At 42.5% G+C, this 19,115-nt stretch overlaps 1 protein-coding gene across 3 annotated transcripts in view; it reads right to left on the reverse strand.

The window, feature by feature from the left end:
* Positions 1-19,115, reverse strand: part of MYH15 (myosin heavy chain 15) — a 51,042-nt gene that overhangs the window by 28,257 nt on the left and 3,670 nt on the right. For all 3 annotated transcript variants that reach the window (XM_075514970.1, XM_075514961.1, XM_075514978.1), the window contains exons 3-18: positions 18,246-18,349; positions 17,572-17,715; positions 15,689-15,845; positions 14,151-14,178; positions 13,182-13,275; positions 11,772-11,792; positions 11,075-11,167; positions 9,698-9,761; positions 9,507-9,605; positions 7,470-7,573; positions 6,899-7,037; positions 6,186-6,304; positions 4,941-5,090; positions 2,684-2,854; positions 1,472-1,651; positions 37-169 (exon numbers count right to left, since the gene is read on the reverse strand). In XM_075514970.1, coding sequence (XP_075371085.1) covers positions 37-169; positions 1,472-1,651; positions 2,684-2,854; positions 4,941-5,090; positions 6,186-6,304; positions 6,899-7,037; positions 7,470-7,573; positions 9,507-9,605; positions 9,698-9,761; positions 11,075-11,167; positions 11,772-11,792; positions 13,182-13,275; positions 14,151-14,178; positions 15,689-15,845; positions 17,572-17,715; positions 18,246-18,349 — 1,800 coding nt within the window. The remainder of the gene's footprint in view (positions 1-36; positions 170-1,471; positions 1,652-2,683; positions 2,855-4,940; positions 5,091-6,185; positions 6,305-6,898; positions 7,038-7,469; positions 7,574-9,506; positions 9,606-9,697; positions 9,762-11,074; positions 11,168-11,771; positions 11,793-13,181; positions 13,276-14,150; positions 14,179-15,688; positions 15,846-17,571; positions 17,716-18,245; positions 18,350-19,115) is intronic.

Below are 19,115 nucleotides of genomic sequence, written 5' to 3' on the forward strand. Positions count from 1 at the left end.
AATGAAAGAAAACCCACATGAGCTGATTCTGCTTACCGCTGTCAGCACCAACGTAGCTTTCAAACAAGCTTGCCAGGAGTTTGTTGGATGATTTTTGGAAAATGCCTACCACAGTTTCATTAAGCGGGTCTTTGTTCTTCTCAAGCCACCCAATGATGTTATAGGGAACCTACAGCAAGACGTTGAAAACAAACCAGAGGTTGCAAATGTTCCCCTTCAGAGCAGCCAGTAGCTCTTTATGGTTTGGCTTGAAGTCAATGACCTTTTGTGGAGTGCTGCTCTCAGAGCAGTACCAGCCACCCAGTTTTTCATCACTTCCCCTCCAATTCTCTGCTTCCTAATTCCCAAACCTCTCTTCCTAATAATTAGCATCTGAATTCCGCACACCCCTTCCAAACTATCTGGTCCCTACATCTTCTCATGGACTCCATGCGGTTAGCTGTAGAGATACCACGTCATCAGTGTCCCAGGAACCCTGCTAATAAGTGCTGAACTATAAAATGCACAAGTAATAATTTCATTTCACAACAGCCATGCTACACTGGAATAATCAAGATTTTCTGACCGAAATTTAATGATTAAAAATCTAACTCCTGGACTTGGCCACAGCTCTGTTTAGTGAGAAAATATGTTCCATTATTAGTACCACAAGGGAATAGAAATTCTAATTTTCTTTGCTGAATACATTAACAACTACCGATAAAGAGCAAGATGGGCATTATTTCTCTTAATAAATACAAAATTAGCTTAATGTTCAATTATAATTTGAAATTAACCGCATCAGGTAGGTTCCAGCTCTGCTGTGCTGGGGCTTCATATCAGCTCTAGTTTGATAAAAAATTTCCTGTGTCCCTCTCAAATTCTTTCTGCCCATCTGGTCTGAAAACAGAGCTTTGAAACTGGTCAAGTTTTGGCTCAGGTATCACAGGTACTGGCTTGTATTCCCATTCACCCCACCATGAAGGTTAGCTAAACCTTCACAGCAGAATTAACCACATTTGCCTTGGCTACTTTGACACACTGGTCCTAACGTGAGTAAAAAGTGATGTCAAATCTCTCTTTTTTTTTTTTTTTTTTAAACATCCCTGAAGTTAGGCAGAAATTACTCAGTTCATTTGTACAGGGAACCAAGAAGGAAAGTTAGATGCTGCTGCTGTTTAATCACTAGTCTGAATCTGATTATAGGAAAAGTGATAAAGGCAAAGCAAGGCATATTTTCAGCAAAAGCACTATCCACCTTCCTCAGTTTGTTTCACTTTATTTGTGTATCCAAGGACCAGATGTCTTGGAATCTGGTAGCATCTTACTGTGTTGCAATACTCATGCAGAGAGAGTAGGTGTCTGCTTTTACTCCTCACTGTTCCTTTCTTCCCCTCTTCATCCTTCTCACCCTCCATTGTTGTGTGCTATGGGCCAAACCACACCTGGAAGACCTCTAACACAAAGTCTACCTGCCAGCAGAGGAACTTACTGCACCGGCATAATGAAGAAGTTCAAAGTGAGCTTCATATTTCCTTTTCTTATCAGGCCTGGGCTTCTGTAAGTTAGGTGACTTGCCAAGATGATTGTCGTAGAGTTTGGCTTTGAATGTCATATCTGTAGCTTTCGGGAACATACATTCCTCTTCAAGGATAGACAGGATTCCCAGTGGCTGTGGATTTAAGAACATCTTTGTTGGAAAATGCTTAGGCTGCCTGCTTTCAGTAGCTGTGCAGCCTTTAAGTTTGATCTGATGGAATTTTAAGCCTGCAAAATTTCTTCTCATACTGAGGAGGAAGACTTTGACTATTCTGTTAAAATAGTAACCACACCTTTGACTATTCAGTATGTAAATTCTGCCTTAGGAGACTTTATGATGACTTCCAGAAAGGGTTTGATTTACCTTTCAAGGCAGTTGGACCAACTAGCATTTTATTATTCGTGTCTCAGGAAAAGATGAACTAACTTCCTAGCACTGGACAGGTTGGTTGAGGGACAAGGATCATGTGCAGATATCCTACCCCTGGAGAAGAAAGTGATCAAGTAGAAGAGCACTTAATAATCAGCCTTTCTACTCCAGCTGTTCCAAATGTCCTGCTAATGCAAGACCCAAAATTTCATTTTTCCTCACAGATCAGCAGGGTTAGATGCCATGCCATAAGAGATGGCAGAAAGAGAGATACAGCAAGGGGCAGCTGCCTCACCAGGACCACATTATACTCACAAAGAAAAGAAAAGGAAAGGCACATCCCATGCTGGGGAAGTGGTGAGAGGGAACATGTAATGTAAGAAACAGGAGCCTCACGGGGAGAGCTACAGGGCATGTGACTGAAACATAGCATTTGCCCTGAAAAGCTGACAAGTAAGTTTGATGTTAAGCATATGTGGAACAAAGTAAATGGAAGAACAGCAGGGACAAAGAAAGACAAAAGTAAAAACCAAGGAAGATTATACGGCCATACAAATTAACGGTTACAGCTTGTGGCTACTGTTGGCTCTGTAAGGCAAATTTACGGAGGTCAAGCCAAGTAGCCACAAATGCCGCAAATATTTATTTTCCTTTGATTCTGTATTGCATGTAGAAAGGCAAGAAACTTGTCCTGCTGTTTATCCTGCTCTCTTCACTGGGACTTGAGGACATCTCCAAGGGAGCATCATAAATAAAACCAATTCAGTAAATACACCTTAGCACTCCTGTACATACCTTCTCAATTAGATCAATGCAGGCCTGCAGGTCCATGCCAAAATCAATGAATACCCATTCAATGCCTTCCTTCTTATACTCTTCTTGCTCCAGGACAAACATGTGATGATTGAAAAACTGTTGCAGTTTCTCATTAGTGTAATTGATGCAGAGTTGCTCAAAGCTGTTAAACTGCAGGAGGTAAAAGAAGAAGCATTTGCACCACAGTTAACTATGGTGAGGGCTTGGTGGAACAGCAAGAAGGAAACTGTTTACATCTAAAACCTTCTAAAGAGTAACTGGTTGAGAAACTGCTGAGCATAACACTGAAGGCAAAGGAGGGGGGACTTCAGTAGCAGGCTGCTGACTGCATCATGTGGTGTCCTCCAGAGTGTGAGGATGCCCAGATTTGTTCAGGTCTCTCAAAATGCATGTGCCTTTCCTTCAGCAGCATGCCACACCAGTCCTGTAAAGCAGAGCCAATGCGCTCTTTGCTCTGCTGCGTACGGAGAGCAGCATGTAGCAGCAACAGCATTAAGCACTTATCTTCAGGAATGGATTCTGAGAAACAGAACTTGTGATGTGCTTTTCTCAAATACACTTGTTTACATCAATGATAGAATCACAGAACAGCCCAGGCTGGAAGGGATCTCGAAAGATCATCTGGTCCAACCTTTAGTGGGAGAGGGAGCCTAGATGAGATTGTTTAGCACCCTGTCCAACTGCATCTTGAAAACCTCCAGTGATGGGGGCTCTACCAAGTTCTGGGGAGGTTGTTCCAGCGAATGATTGTTCTCACTGTAAAAAATTTCTTTCTTACATCGAGATGAAGATATATCTCTTGTATTGAGATACAAAGAGGAAGAAATATCATACCCTATAAAAGATGCTTTCTCTCAAAGAGAAAGAGTGGGAACAATACATGTCCTAAAACACAGCCCAAAGCATGTGAGATGTCATCTTTCCTAAAGGTTGCCACCCTCTTCCTCCCCAGGAACTATCAGCATGTCCAGCTGTGCTAAATGCTGAGTGTTTTCTACATCTATTTATTTATCTATTTACAGGTGTGCTCTTCGCTGGGCAAAGAACTGGCTGGATGGCCAGGCCCAAAGAGTGGTGGTGAATGGAGTTTACTCCAGCTGGCAGCTGGTCACAAGCAGTGTTCCCCAGGGCTCTGTGTTGGGGCCAGTCCTGTTTAATATCTTTATCAGTGATCTGGATGAAGGGATCGAGTGCACCCTCAGTAAGTTTGCAGATGACACCAAGTCGGGCGGGAGTGTCCATCTGCCTGAGGGTAGGAAGGCCCTGCAGAGGGATCTGGACAGGCTGGATCGATGGGCCCAGGCCAGCTGTATGAGGTTCAACAAGGCCAAGTGCCGGGTCCTGCACTTGGGTCACAGCAACCCCATGCAACGCTACAGGCTTGGGGAAGAGTGGCTGGAAAGCTGCCTGGCGGGAAAGGCCCCGGGGGTGCTGGTTGACAGCCGCCTGAATATGAGCTGACAGTGTGCCCAGGTGGCCAAGAAAGCCAATGGCATCCTGGCTTGTATCAAAAATAGTGTGGCCCGCAGGAGTAGGGAAGTGATTGTGCCCCCTGCGCTCGGCACTGGTGAGGCTGCACCTGGAATCCTGTGTTCAGTTTTGGGCCCCCCACTACAAGAGAGACATTGAGGTGCTGGAGCGTGTCCAGAGAAGGGCAACAAAGCTGGTGAAGGGTCTAGAGCAGAAGTCTTATGAGGAGCGGCTGAGGTTGTTTAGCCTGGAGAAAAGGAGGCTCAGGGAGACCTTCTCGCTCTCTACAACCACCTGAAAGGAGGTTGTAGAGAGGTGGGGGTCGGTCTCTTCTCCCAGGTAACAAGTGATAGGATGAGAGGAAATGGCCTCAAGTTGCACCAGGGGAGGTTTAGACTGGATATTAGGAAATTTTACTTCACTGAAAGGGTTATCAAGCATTGGAACGGGCTGCCCAGGGAAGTGGTTGAGTCGCCATCCCTGGAAGTATTTAAAAGACGTTTGGATGAGGTGCTTGGGGACATGGTATAGTGGTGGTCTTGGTAGTGTTAGGTTTACAGTTGGACTCGATGATCTTAAAGGTCTTTTCCAACCTATACGATTCTGTGATTCTGTGAAAAATTTTGTAAAATCATATACACTATTTGCTGTATGGCTTTCTCAGCACTTTGCCTTCTGTTCACTTAAAAAAAGAAATACCCACCCAAGAGCTATTGCTTGCTATCTTTTATGACCTTCCACCAAGTCCTCATACATTAATACTCACATCAAAGATTTCAAACCCGGCAATATCCAGGACTCCAATGAAGAACTGTCTTGGCAGCTTAGTATCCAAGGTCTTGTTGATACGGACCACCAGCCATTTGAACATTCGATCATACACTGCCTTAGATAAGGCTCCAACAGCATACAAAACCTAAAATACATGTTTCAAAATACCACTGTGTGGAATAGAATTCACTGTGGAACACAAGGATTTCAGTGCAATAGCCTATTTCAATCCTTACTTATGGCTTAAATGAAATTTCACAATGGTTCTTATAAACACCAAGGCATACTTAATACAATACACAGCTTCTCCCATTATCTATGCTGACTTTTCTTCAAGTTGTTATTATGTATATGTATGTATACTAACACATACATAAAGTGCTAGTAAAGCACCTCTTGGGGAAACAGCTGGACAGCAAGTTGCAAATATTTTAATCCCTCACATTGCCGTGGAAGTTAGGTACCAGAAGGCTCACAGGCCGGATGCCAGCCATGATGTCCAGAGCTACTGCCAGAATAGGAGAGGTCTGTGCTGAAGTTGCTCATTGCCATTTGCTTCTAAGTTTTGAAGGATGCTATGGCATAAGCAGGCAATGGGAAAAGTCTGTCAAAAGTCTCTTCTTTAGCCTATGTGCAACTGCACCGATAGGATAGACCTCGCTCTAGCAGTTTTCTCATTTCTGGGCCTGTACCACAGCCTGTCTTCAAACAAAAACTTTCATTGTAACCAAAATGCTGCAGCATCTTCTACAATACTGCTACAGCTGCAGCAGTGCTAACCCAAGGACTTTTGTTTCCTAAATTAAGAGATACCTTTAAGTGGATATCGACTTTAGCTGATTGAGGTCACACAAAGCTTAAAATTACATGAATAATGAATGAGTGATGAGTGAATAAATAATCCATGGCTCAACTCTTCTAGGTAACTATTCTCATCCACAATTAGATATCAATCCCCACGTGGTTTTACTGCACCTGGTTTCCTTGAGTGGCTGCTACTAAGACATCAGAAAAGCAATCCTGTCACAGGCAGTGCCGGCCACTGTTCCTTTGTCAGTCTCTTTACCAGTTTCCCGCACTTTCACTGTCTATTCCCCCAAGTTTGGGGATATAAAATGAGAACAGCTACTAGAGGTACATGTTAATATTTCTAGCAGCTGTCTGTCTCTCTGAGATGTTATGGATGAATCCTCAAGGCTTGTGGGACAGGTATCCCAATACCCTGAAAGCTTCTCCTTACCTGTTCAACACTTTGACCTTTGGTCACATACTCGTTGCCAACTTTCACTCTAGGGTGCAACAACCCCTTAACCAAATCAGAGGAGTTGATTCCCATTAGGTAGGCAGCTTTGTCAGCACCTGATCAAGAGAAACAAGGTTTCAGCTGGCTTTGAACTTCTACATGGAAACATGCCTAGCCAAGAAAAAAATATTAAGTACATCCACTTCCAAAGAGAAACTAGATAAAGACCTTGCTCTTTTAATGATTTGTGTTAGGTGTGCCTGTACTCTCCCTTGTGGTAGAGAAGGTCATCTGGCTGCCTTAGACCCCAGTTGCTGCAAGAATCACACTTGAGAAACTCTTCAGGTATAGGGAAAAGAACATATCTCCACACTGGTTATAGACAGTTTCAGGTGCAAGAGGAAGTAAAGAAGCAAGAGCCGAAGACATGGAAGAGAAAGCTAAGGCAACAACTTTTTACAACCATTTTGTTCCAATAGTCACAAAAATGGAATTTCATTGGGTTACTCTGACTGTGTCTATTCACCTTCTACTAAGTAAGGTTACCCTCCACTGAACAAGCCACCGCTACAAATAAAGCACAGCGCTCTTGGCTGAGCAGGAGCTACGTTGTGCAAGATCAAAGCAAACAGGCTGCTTCTTCCTCAACACAGTGCATGATACATGCCAGACTTTTGAAGGTAAGGAGGAATTTTAGATGTTATTCTTACTTTCAGTGCCATCAGCCTCTGCCTGCTCTTCTCTGGGTCTTTGTTTGAATTTCATGTTCCCAAAGTGCATGATGGCACCTGTGAGCTTGTAGGCACCAGACTTCTCATCGGGCACAAATCCCAAGATGTCCATAGCTTGCTGTGAAAACGAAATACAGATATTTTGTCACTTCCCTATTTGAAAGTAATGGCATTTTGCAGCCCCGCAATTTACTTTTGCATGACAGATATTACTAATCTGTTAAGGGTTGTTATCTCACAAAGCAGCCACTGGAACACCCTGAAGACCCAGCTGTGGCTGGGGAGCAGGAGGACAGCTCCCTTTATCTAGCATTTTATATATCAAAATAAGAACATTATGCCAATGGGCATTACACGGAGCAAGGCCAGATTCAAAAGTATAATAGTTTATCAGGCCTCATGCTTCGTAGTATGAATGTGATTAAGACCCCTCTTCTGCTTTCACTTTAGTCCGGTAATTTCAGGGACAGAAGTTAGGCTCCTGCCAGCACTTTTCCTCCCCACATGCACCTAATCTATGAAGCACAAAGTCAAATCAATACAGGCTTACATCCGTTGCCATCAATTCTTCTCCATCATCCAAGTTGTCCACTGTAACTACTCCTTGTGAGCAAAAGTGGTAGTCGTATGGGTTGGTAGATACCAGTAGCATATCTGTAAAAAACTGCCAAGGTTAAAACTGCCATCCATTCAGGATATCCCTGATCCCTGATATCCCAAAAAATGGAGATCAAAAGATCAACTCTAACATACATTTGTCTCTGCACAACTGTGTATAAAGTTGTTTTCTGGGGTTTTTTGCAACTGCAGGGCAGCAACCGACTCTCTCACCCTACTATTCCAGTCTGAAGACCGAGATTTAGAGAAAGCATGAATAAAAAGCATATGGGTGTACTGGATACACATCTATTAAGCATGTTTTGCAGTATACTGAGTTCATCATTTCCCATGTAGCCCTACTTTCTGCCTTGTGTGCCTGTAGGGGTAAAAATCTTGTCTAAGTACAGAGGAGAAAAAGATTTTAGTATGATCCAAGACAGGGACAACGGGCATGGTTCCCATCTTTTACAACAGACTCACAAAATAGCGACTTCCAGGACTCTGTGTTGAAGACGCTTGGCTCTTGATGAAAAAAAGTCTGCATATGGCGCTCTCTTTCTCTCCTCATTCCTTTTCCTTCACACCAAAACCCAAAAATGTTGAGTTGTTTTCTAGAAAGCTAGCTGGCTCCAAAACTACAGGGAGAGTCCTGCTTCCCTAAATCAACAGAAGGTTTCACCCACATTCAGCAGACCCAGGTTTGGTCTAGACTTCAATCTTTTATATACATACACACATACCTACATGTCTAAATATGTATGTATGTAAATATATATATGTCTATCAATATATGTGTATATAAAATCACATTCTCTATAAGTCTGTCTTTCTTTGCTATGTAGTCACTATGTTATGTATTCATTTATCTACATTTAGACTTCTCTATATTTAGATATGTATGTGTTTATATGCAAACACATACATTTCTTGTCTACAAAACAGAAGTCCCCATTGGTTTCAGCCTCTTCAGGAGCCTGCAGACATGCTGCTGCTGGCCAGAAAGGTGTGTGCTGTTGTAGGGTATACAGACAGGCAGTTTATGAGAAAGAGCATTTTTTCCCAGCACAGGGATTCACACAGTAATCTCAGTGCAATGCTTCCTTGAAATCTTTCCCGTAATCATCATTAATTAGGCCACGTGAAAGCTAAGAGGGTTAGGGACTTGACCACACACTGTCAGGATAGTAAGACTTCAAAACAGATTATGATTGGAATGGCTTAGTAGGAGTTTAGTGGAGCAATAAAGTGACTTCAATTTATTTTATAAAATGTGTTCCTTCAGAGCACAAATTTAAGTCAGCAAACCACATCACTTAAATAACTAGTGAAGGTTTTATTCAAAGCATTAGGAAATGGGAGCAGAGAGACCTCATCTGCTCTCTGCTCTTCTCCAGCAGGTCTGTGGGACCACTTTCAGCCAGGGGAAGCTTGAAAGGGGTAATCGCCACATAATCAGCAGCACGCAGCTTTGCATATTCTCTTTTGCTACATAACATGCTAGGATGCCAGTTTTGGCATTTGGGGCAGAAAGAGGAAACTAGCTTTTCTTCATGGACCTATAAGTAAATCTCCTCGTATGTGAAAATCTGGATAATTAAAGTTTTATCAGCACAAATGCTTTTGGAGGCGTAGCATTTTCCAGATGTTTCGAGACCTTGGACCTGTCACACAAATTCAGTGTGACATTTTTTGCCTTTATAATGCTACGTTTTAAAAGTCCTGTCTGAGTCTCATTTCCTTTAGACTAATCTATAATATCACTTCACTTTATAGGGTACCTGCACCAGTATATCACAGAAAAATGGTCTCTGTTGCTGCCATTGGAACAGCATCTTTAAAAGAGTGTATTTGACAGTGGAAGTTCAGTTTCACCAAATGGAAGCATAAGGGCCTTCTGCACATGGGTTTGCCCCCTGCCCCCTCCTCAGCCACTGTCTATTCAGCTGAAGGTTGGTTCTTCAAAGCTGTGGATCCATGTAATGCTTACCCAGTAACTCTGGTTTCTTTCCTGACAGGATTTGGTAGAAGATGTGATAGTCTCTTTCGCCTGGTTGCTGGAAAATCACTCGGGATTTCTCCAATAAATCTAGTCGCACAAAGGAAAATTCAGTGAGAAAGGCTCTCCAAGCTTTCAGATGAGCAATTGTATTTTTTAAAAGGAGAGAGTTTGCTGCTTACAAATCTCAATATCAGCAGATGACAGCTTGCCTGTGGTTCCAAAATGGATTCGGATAAATTTACCCTAATTCACACAGAAGAATATTCTAATTAGTGCATATAGTATACACAGAGGGAAACAAAGGATGCTGCTTGAAGGCAATCATTTGGCCCATAGAATCAGTTTATGCTAACTCCTTGGCTTTGCACAGGCAGATTTTCAATAAGAAATATCAAACAATTATACTACACTTTTCCAAGCCTAGATCTGTATGTACAGCTATGTAATCAGCTTGTGGGGAAAGGATAACAGTGTACATATCTGCCAGGCTAAGATACGGGAATGCACGTAGCTTCCAGTTTCATGAGGCAGGTTTACTGCAATGCAGGACTCAGAGCAATAAGCCTGGGCATAAGACACACAGGCTCCTTTTTTGACTCCTCTTCCTTTGCAGTCCTGACTTATATGCAACTACTTCTGTCAGAAGGATGCTGTGATTTTACACTGCTTTGCCCATTAAATTTGCATATTCATCCCCAAAAATGCATAAAAATTGAGTAGTTTTCATTTAATTTATCATATTCAAACACATCAACTTTTTTAATTAATTAATTTCTGTTCCAGCTGACAAACTCGTTATACAGTTGCGTAGCTTTCCACAGATGCTTACAACCTCTGACCCTCTCCACCCCTTTGAATTTTATTTTTAATTGGATTTGTTAGGGAAGCATGGACTACAAACTCGGGCAGTCAGCCTCATGCCATTCCATTTGGACCTCTGAGCCAATGTCAACCAGATGTGGCAGAGGCAGAGCTCCCGAGGGGATTGCTCTCCTGCAAGCCTAATGGAAATGAGGAGAGGCCCAAGGTCATGTCAGCACTGAGGGACAAGCAGGAGCAGCTTACTCAGCCAAAAAGGTAGATGGTATGGATCAAAGGTAGGAGTACTGCTGCATGTGTGGGTCCGCCGAGGGGGAGGGAGCAGGGACTGTGGTGTATTTCTGACACTTAGTGACAAAGTAGAGCTATCATAGGGAGAGGGAATGACTTAGGCTAGTGGAAAACATGGTAGGAGAATAAGGCTATGCAGCAGAGGTAGTGCTGGGGAAGATCTGCCATTGCTGTTCAAAGGGCCTCATAAAGCTAGGCTTTGCTTGTCTCCTGATCATGTACAGTTTAAACAGTTATTCAGTGTGGATCTTTCTTTGTTTCTTTTTATCTTTAATATTCCAGTAGTTTTTCCTGGTTAGATCCTACTTTGTTATTCTTCCACTGTGTGGAAATCCAACCATTTTAGTGGACGCAATGAGAAGCAGCTTATGAAGGGGATTATTACAGAGATGTTATTAACTGGCCATTGTTGAAGAGGACATCATTACGTTATGTTACAGACTTACAAAACGTGAGGAGTTGTCGTTTCTTAGGGTTTTGGCATTTCCAAAAGCTTCTAGGGCTGGGTTTGCTTGAATGATTTGATCCTCCAAGGTTCCCTAGAAATCAATGTTGAAATACTGTTGAGAAACCTACAGGCCACAAACTCAGCTGTCAACTATAACTCAGCCATGCATTCACTTATAGAGAGAAGCCTCCGTAGCAAAGTGATTGAGCTCTACCCTAGGGGTGGCACAATGTGAATGGCATAACAGCAAGATTATCAGTCAATTATGAGTGCTTAAAAGGCCTCAAACATCCTGCTGCTCTCTACTGTTTTGGCTTTGTAGAGTTGATATTTTATGCCATCTGCATACGAAAGAAATCACCATATCTTCCCATGTACTGTGAAGCATGTGGGGACGTCTAAGTGAATGTGTGTAGGAGAGGGTCTATTGAAGACAGTGACAAGCACTAAAATACATTAGATTTGAAAGCATTCAGAGCTTGCAATATTTGGGATTTTTGGAGATGAGTAAAGCGTTAACTGTCACTTGCACAAACTTCAGTTTGCTGAAGCAAACTACTTTAACTGCCTGGGCTCCAGGGATCCTTCACTGGGGGAACCACGCAAAGTAAAATGCTGAAGTTCATGACATGAACTGACAGAGCCCAGTACCATTTTCACACGGAAAAGAGAAAATAGCAAAGCTGATGACTTACCCCAGTTTTGGTAGCTGGTTGCTGTCAAAAAAGGAACACAATGGAGAAAAAAAAAGAAGAGAGAATGTGAGTACTAACATGAGGGACATCACAAAAGATAAAGATTAGCAAGGTTAGATGTCTAGTGGTCACCAACACATCAGCAGGGCTTTTTGAAGCCTTCCTTCAAAAACCACGTGCGACTGTTACTTTGCGTTCACCATACATCACAAAATAGCCAAGTGCTGTTCCTACCTAGCTTGGTTTTTTTAACCTCTGCTCCAAATATCTACATGGTTTTGCTCTGGAGATGCTGTACAATGAACCAAAAGGCTAACTAACTGGACAGAGAAAAGATACTGGTGCTAGGTGATAAGAATAAAAAGATGTAAATGCAAACAGACAAGTTTTAGACAATTAGGTTGTGCTGCACTTGAACTCTTGGATTATTTGAAAAAAAGGGGTGATGATAATGAAAATAAAATGTGACCCGAGCTGATAAATTACATGGAATATCTTCCAGCTGCAATATCTGCTATTTTCACAATTGTTCCATGAGCACACCAGGTTTCAGACACCATTATGAGCACTAACCTCATTGCACACAGAAAGCTGGCTCTGGACCACTCAATCATTTGTTAAGAGAGCCTTGCAGGCCTCAGATGAATCTATATTAGATTTTGGTGACGTGAGTTATGTGTACAGAATCCAAGCCTGGCTGAGATTTTGGCCTTATAAATACAGTTCATAGGAATCAGTTAATTCACCACGAAAGAGCATTGAGCCTTCAAGTGCAATGAAGCTCATAGTGAATAAGCTCATAGCAACACAAGATAAAAAGCAGCATGAATACAGTATTCACTGTAACCTTAGAGAGCATTTATAAGCAGAACAGCACTTATCCAAAGAGAAATACAGAAAAGCTGATTGGAAAAAATCTGTTGTCAAAACATTCCTTTTTTGTGGACAAAAAAGCTTTCAACAAAACAGACATTTTGATGAGAAATTATAATCCTAGTCCTTTTGAAGACTATTTTCCATGTGGAAAAAAAAACCCCAAATTTCTTAATCTTCACAGTCTCCCATCTTTTGACCAGCTTTAACACAATCAGAAACGTATTTAACACACGAAAACTAAAACTCCTAGAAAAAAGCAGCAGCAAGCAGCTGTTCAGAACCAGGAGTGGTTTTTCTGCTCTGTCCGGAGCGTGGCAAGTTCAGGTGAGCATTGCCTTTCTACCTGCAGAACAGCATGCTCTCAGTAATGTTGTGTAGAAGCATCAGTATCTTTACCCAACAGTTTCTTTTCTTAACCATGCCTGTTGAGGTCTAGCACATGGTCTAGTGTTCGGGATGCAGATGTGTGAGGTTAGTTGTACACAACAGAAAAACCTTGAGAGTCTGAAATGAAACAGCCACCAGCAGACTTACGCTCTTTTTACCAGGTTCACCCAGGGCTGCCACTGTGGCAAAGTACTGGATGACGCGTTTCGTGTTGACAGTCTTGCCAGCACCGGATTCTCCGCTAAAGGAAGGAGGAAGATAACATAGGCTTTGCTCAAACAGCTGTAACGCATCCTTTCACCCTCCTGTCCTGCCAGCTCCTCCCCGCACACAGGCTGTTCTCAGAATCACTGACTCTGATTTCTACAGCCTGTTGTTTGGCCGTTTCAGTGGAAATCCCATCAAATTGACTGAATGAAGAGTTGAATGCCTACGATAGCAGCAACTAATTCTTCATGTGACTGGGCTCAGAAATCTAGTACAAACCCACACTACACTGAGCTTCCTTTAAGGGCATGAAGTTTTATTACAAACATCCAGATTGAGGATCTGAGGTATACCTATATACACCTAATGAGTTAGAAATTGTACAGAAAAGCTGCAGTAATTTGCCAGCATTATCCTGGAGCACATGTGTAGAGAGACACCCAACTCTCCATCTTTCATGCTTGCCAGTAAATGATGTGCCTCTTCTTTTCTGCCTCAGTCACCTCCCTCCCTTTAGATGTGTCTACACAACATTCTTAAATATAATTTGCAGCAAGAGCAACCACATTGAAAAGAAGGAGTCTTCTGTGTCCAAAGAGGGCAGCCAAGCAAGGCTAACCCTGGAAGAATCTTCTTTAACTGCCTGCTGAGTTGTTTTCATGCCTACTTGGAATGAACACCAGATGGGGATCAGAAATGGGCCAGCCTCCATCAAACCCTTAGCTACTCCTTTCCCATGGGGCTCAAGGCAGCCATCAGATGGCCAAATTGCCAGTTACTTGGCTTGGATCAAGTTCCAGGCAATTTAGCTGAGCTTTCATGGGTCAACTTGTGTTTCAGTAGGATTTTTTTTCTTCTAAGTTTTTTGCAGCAACAGAGTCTTAAATCAGTCGAAAAAGAAGCACTTACGTGATCAGCATAGACTGATTCTCCCGATCTGTGGATGGGGGAAAAAGAAAAAAAAAAAAAAAAAAGAGACAAACTTAATAGGCTGTACAAATTGCTTGTTATAATTGCAAATGAGTACCAACTATTGCAGAATCAGTCCTGCAAGGACAGGAGAGAATCACATGAAGCAGAGATGGAAAGATAAAAACTAGTATCACCCAGTCTGACCTCCAGCAGTGCAAGTTCTAGCCCTGCCCTGAATCCTCCTCTCATGTTTTGTTCAAGTTGGTATTAAAGACTTGTCAGTCATGCATGTTCCCCCTGTGTCTGGGAAACTATAATAAAGAAGTAATTTCCTGTCATCAAAATGTTTCTTTTCTTACTCCTGACATTATTCCTTTTCTTACTCCTTACATCTTTGCTCACATCTGACCCTTCTGCTCCTGCAATACTAGACCAACCCAAGTAATTTTGCTGTTTGTTCACAGGCCATTCCTTACTACGCACACGAACTCTTCTTCAGCTGGCCATGCTGCTGGAATGAAGTTTTATAGTGTCCCTGCTGTTAATGGCCTGACCAGAAATAAGCAGGTATTAGAACACTTTGCAACCTTAATATATTATCAACCAAGTTCAGCAAATGCTAAATCATAGCAGCTTCCCAAGCCATTGAGCCTAAATTCCTCTTTTCTTTTTTAAATCCAGTCATCATGACAGGCTATATATTGAGCAGCCTGGCCATATTCCACCCTTATCTGATAAAAGAGCATCTCTTTGCAGCCACACACGCATCCCCTCTGCCCAACACCTTCTGTCCCCTTGCAGCTGGGGCACTTTCCATTTTATCAAAACCAGGTGACAGCAGGATGTGTTCCCACCAAGGCTCTCTGGGATTTACCCTGCTGCCTCACGGGACCTGGTGTGAGCACATCACTGCTGCCCTCTGCTGATAAACTCTTCTTTTCCAGTAACTTGAGGGTCAGGGTGAGAAAATTTCACAGGAAAATCTGGAGTTTGTTGCAGCAGGGTTGGCGCCCAGACCCACAGCAGTCAGCACAACGCTGACCCACGGCAGGTTCGTGCAAGCGACATGCGCACGGCACCCTAGGTAGCTGGCCTTCGCTAACCTTTGAATGCGTACATCTTAAGCGTTAGAATACTGAGCATAAACTGACAGTAAATTTATTTTTGAGGTCGGGAAAATACTTACAGACCTTTGGGGCATGGCCCCATTTCTGTTACAAACTGGTGGATTCACCCAGTTCAGACAGCTAAATTTGTGCAGCTTACAGATAATCCATATACAGAGCTTACTGTTACCAGAAGTACCACAGGGACAGCTAGGGGAGTTTAAAAAAAAAAAATAATATATACATATATATATATCTATCTACCTTTCTCTCTCTAAAAAATTGACACAGACTGCCAAGGCCCTGTTGCTTGTAGAGTATTTGCACATTTGTTGCACAATGCAAAAGCTCTCACAAACTTCCATTTGGTACCAATCACGTCAGCTAAATAAAGTGAAACCGAACTTGAAAGCAAACAGTGCCACTTACTACGCAGCATGTCGTGGTAAGCGTTGTCAGCAATGGAGAAGATGTGGGGAGGAGCCTCCGAGCGCCTCTTGCCTTTGTATGCAGCAACGACCTCCGACTTGTAGACAGGCAACCACTTGTAGGGATTTATAGTCACACAGAATAAACCAGAATAGGTCTAGAGAGGAACACAAAACAAGAGTGAAAAAAAAATGCTCGAGGAATAAGAAAAAAAGTCTTAGTTAACCAAGCAGAACCTGATGTTGCCAGCTTCTGATTTGAATTTGAATTCTGACTTGAATTTCTGCCTTTGATCTGAATTTCTAAAGCTACTGGGCTGCTAAGTGACTTCCTATTGGCAATCAATATAAAAACTACAGATATTAAGCAGTTTTCGAAAGGGGGAAAAGTATTTTCAAGACGACAACCAGAAACAGAAACAGCCCCTTCAGCAAAACAAAGGAGCAGCAAATAGACTTATGTCTGATTTCCTACCTTGCTACCCCACAAGTGTTGTTTCCTCTTGAAAACAGTTGTTACGAAGGAAAGAAAAGTTACAGCTTTCCTGTTCGAACTCCATTCTTAGGAGGAGAAACAGTCTCCCGTTATTAATTTGATGTGAGTACCTTGGGGCAATTTCTGGTGGGTGTTCAGAGAGAAAACAACTTCACAGTGTTATTCCCCAAAGCTGTGGAGCTTTTTTTCAGCTTTTGGAGAAACACAGTTGGTAAAAATCTATCTTTATAGTCACTCTTTGGGCTATCTACATCAGTTAGCTGGGGCCCAGTTGTTCTGAGGAAGAATGAATTTTCACTTGTAACCCCAGGGAATTGGTGTTAGCTGGTAACTTTTCAGGTACTTAGATCAGGTTGAAGCAAAACTCTTCAAAGAAACCCAGTCGTTATATGGGCACAAGAACTATGTGCACATAGATTAATGAGCCCAATTACATTCTAAAAGTTTCAGGTGAAATCCAGGTGTCTTCCCCTAAAAATAGCATTAGGACCTGCTCCAGAATGGCCTTGGCATGAGTCCTCAGTCCTATTTTCTACAAGGAAAAGAAAACCCCCACCAGTAAATGGATTAAGATAAAATGACAAATTTAATTTTCTACCTATACTGATCTGCAACTGAAGCTATGCTTTAGGCCATACATGTCTATACAGGGGTTATTAGAGAAATGCAGAAAATGTTTAACAATCAGAATTTAAATGGGAAAAAGTTGGATTTGCTCCTCTGATGAACACCAAAAACCAGAACAGGGACTGGCTAGAAAATCTATAGATTCCCCTTGACTGATTTCAGACACAACTGAATGCAGCAAACTGAGAGCAAAAGTTTGGCCTCATAAAATTAGATGCTACTGAAGCTTGTTCTGGTGCTGACAGAAATTATGTTAACGATGTCATGGGGAAGATACAGAGCAAGGGAAAAGGCCAGAGTGAAACAAGACAGATGTCAGCACTGAAAATGAAGGGAATAAAATGACTGAACTAAAGATAGAAAGGCTCATACTTAAAATAAGTTATGTGTGTGCTCTAAGCTCGAGGCATTGTTTCTTAACAAGGAAATCTCCATGGCTGGCATTGACATGGATTAATATTAGGAGAGGAAAAATAAACTAGGTCTCCCCAATGCCTTGATTGCTGAAAATGTGTCCCATGACAACCCTCTCCTAGGCAAGCAAACAAAACCAAAGAACTAGACACCATCTTATTCATTCAGTTTTGTCTGTCTGTATTCAGACACAAGCCAGCTCCTAGCAATTTCTTTCCTGAAAAGATGAGCAAGACCCTCAGTTTTGTGACTTAAAGTTGTACACTGAATATGAAGAACACATGTTCAAACATGAAATCTGCACTTGAAATGCAGATTTCTAAATATACCCTTGTAATGACCCTTACATAGATCATCCAGTTGCTGTAGCGCTTTCTCAGATTGTACAACACAGATGCCTCGTTCAGATGGGTCAGCATAGCCATGTCCTCGATCATGTCAAATTTGGGAGGGTTCATGGGCTGCACGTCATCTTCTTTTATAGTCATGGTCTACAAAGACAAATAAGTACAGCAACACTGGAAAGCACTAGGATTTTCTGTTGCTTCACACACCTTATAGGAGAACATCTTTTTTTTCCCCTGCAGAGGGAAGTCCTTCAGCTCAAACCCAGCCTATGTACGTAACACTGTTTGTTTTCACAGCTATCAGAAGACTGGGGGAAGGCTGAGATGATCAAAGTAAGGAGCGCAGTGGTATGGCTGTGAAAGGAGCCACAGCATTTAGCTACAGCCTGGGCTTTTACCTCTGGGGTCCAAACCAGAACTGGCTGATTGCATACCTCTGCTCACAGACTGCCCGCTGCTGTGCGGAGGCTGATGCTCACTGACCCACCACCACAATGCTGTTTTGCCCTTGGTGGTTTTTCATGTGTCGTTCTGACATGGCACCAGTTACTGGGGCTTCCCATTCGCAGCCCATTTCATGGAACAGGCAACTGAACTTAAACCGGGACAGGTAATTTCTGGAGCTTGCTGCTCTGGCCTTGTTAGTCATGGATCAGACAAAACCAGTTTTGTACCTTTCCCTCTGTCGTCTCCACGGTCACTTTGCCACCGCTGGTTTCTGTAATTTCAGCTTCAACGTAAGCCTTCTTTTCATCGGGAACCCAACATTTCTTCTTCCCTGTGAAATTAAGGAGACTGAGGGTTCACAGCCTTGCGTCAAAAAGTAACACCACGCCTAACTAAGCAAAATTGCTGGGTTACTTTTTCTGCACAAGCGACACAAAACCTCTGGGACCGCAGCAGACCGGCAGTGCTGGGGAGCTGCCTGCCAAAGCAGAAGGCGTAGAGCTCCCAAATGTTGCCTCCCCTTTGAAACTACCACTTGGCTTCCTCTAGATCCTTCCAGCACAAGGTGTCAAAATATTTCACAAATGCTGGCTAAGCCTCAGCCATCATGGGAAATCCATAATCATTATCACCAGTGCGCAGATGGAGGAACTGAGATCCAAGCCCAAATTAAGGCGTTTGCTAAAAAGTCACACAGAAAATTGTGATCTGAGCGAGGAATTCAGCCCACATTATTTGCCTGCCAGCTAGCAGATTTAACCTTATTCCTGCACATTCTTCTGAGGTTTGTCTTGAAGAACAGCAATATTAATAACTCACATTGAGTTATGTATGTGGCTTTTTAGAGTTTGGAGTAGCTGCACTAGACTTTAGGTCTTTAGTTACAGCAACTGTTCTGAATAACAAAATGCTGTGGTTATTGGTGTATTTATACTTACTACTACACCTCAGGGCTCGTACAAATCCATTTCATGAAAAATAAATTATGGGAAACTAAAAGCTAACATCAGATTGTCATACAGCCTGCAAATCAAACAGATGTACAGGTACAACAAAATGAGACATCTAGTCAGGCCGCAGGATCTCTCTCATTACAG

The sequence above is a fragment of the Mycteria americana genome, chromosome 1, assembly GCF_035582795.1.
Source record: "Mycteria americana isolate JAX WOST 10 ecotype Jacksonville Zoo and Gardens chromosome 1, USCA_MyAme_1.0, whole genome shotgun sequence".
Classification (NCBI taxonomy): Eukaryota; Metazoa; Chordata; class Aves; order Ciconiiformes; family Ciconiidae; genus Mycteria; species Mycteria americana.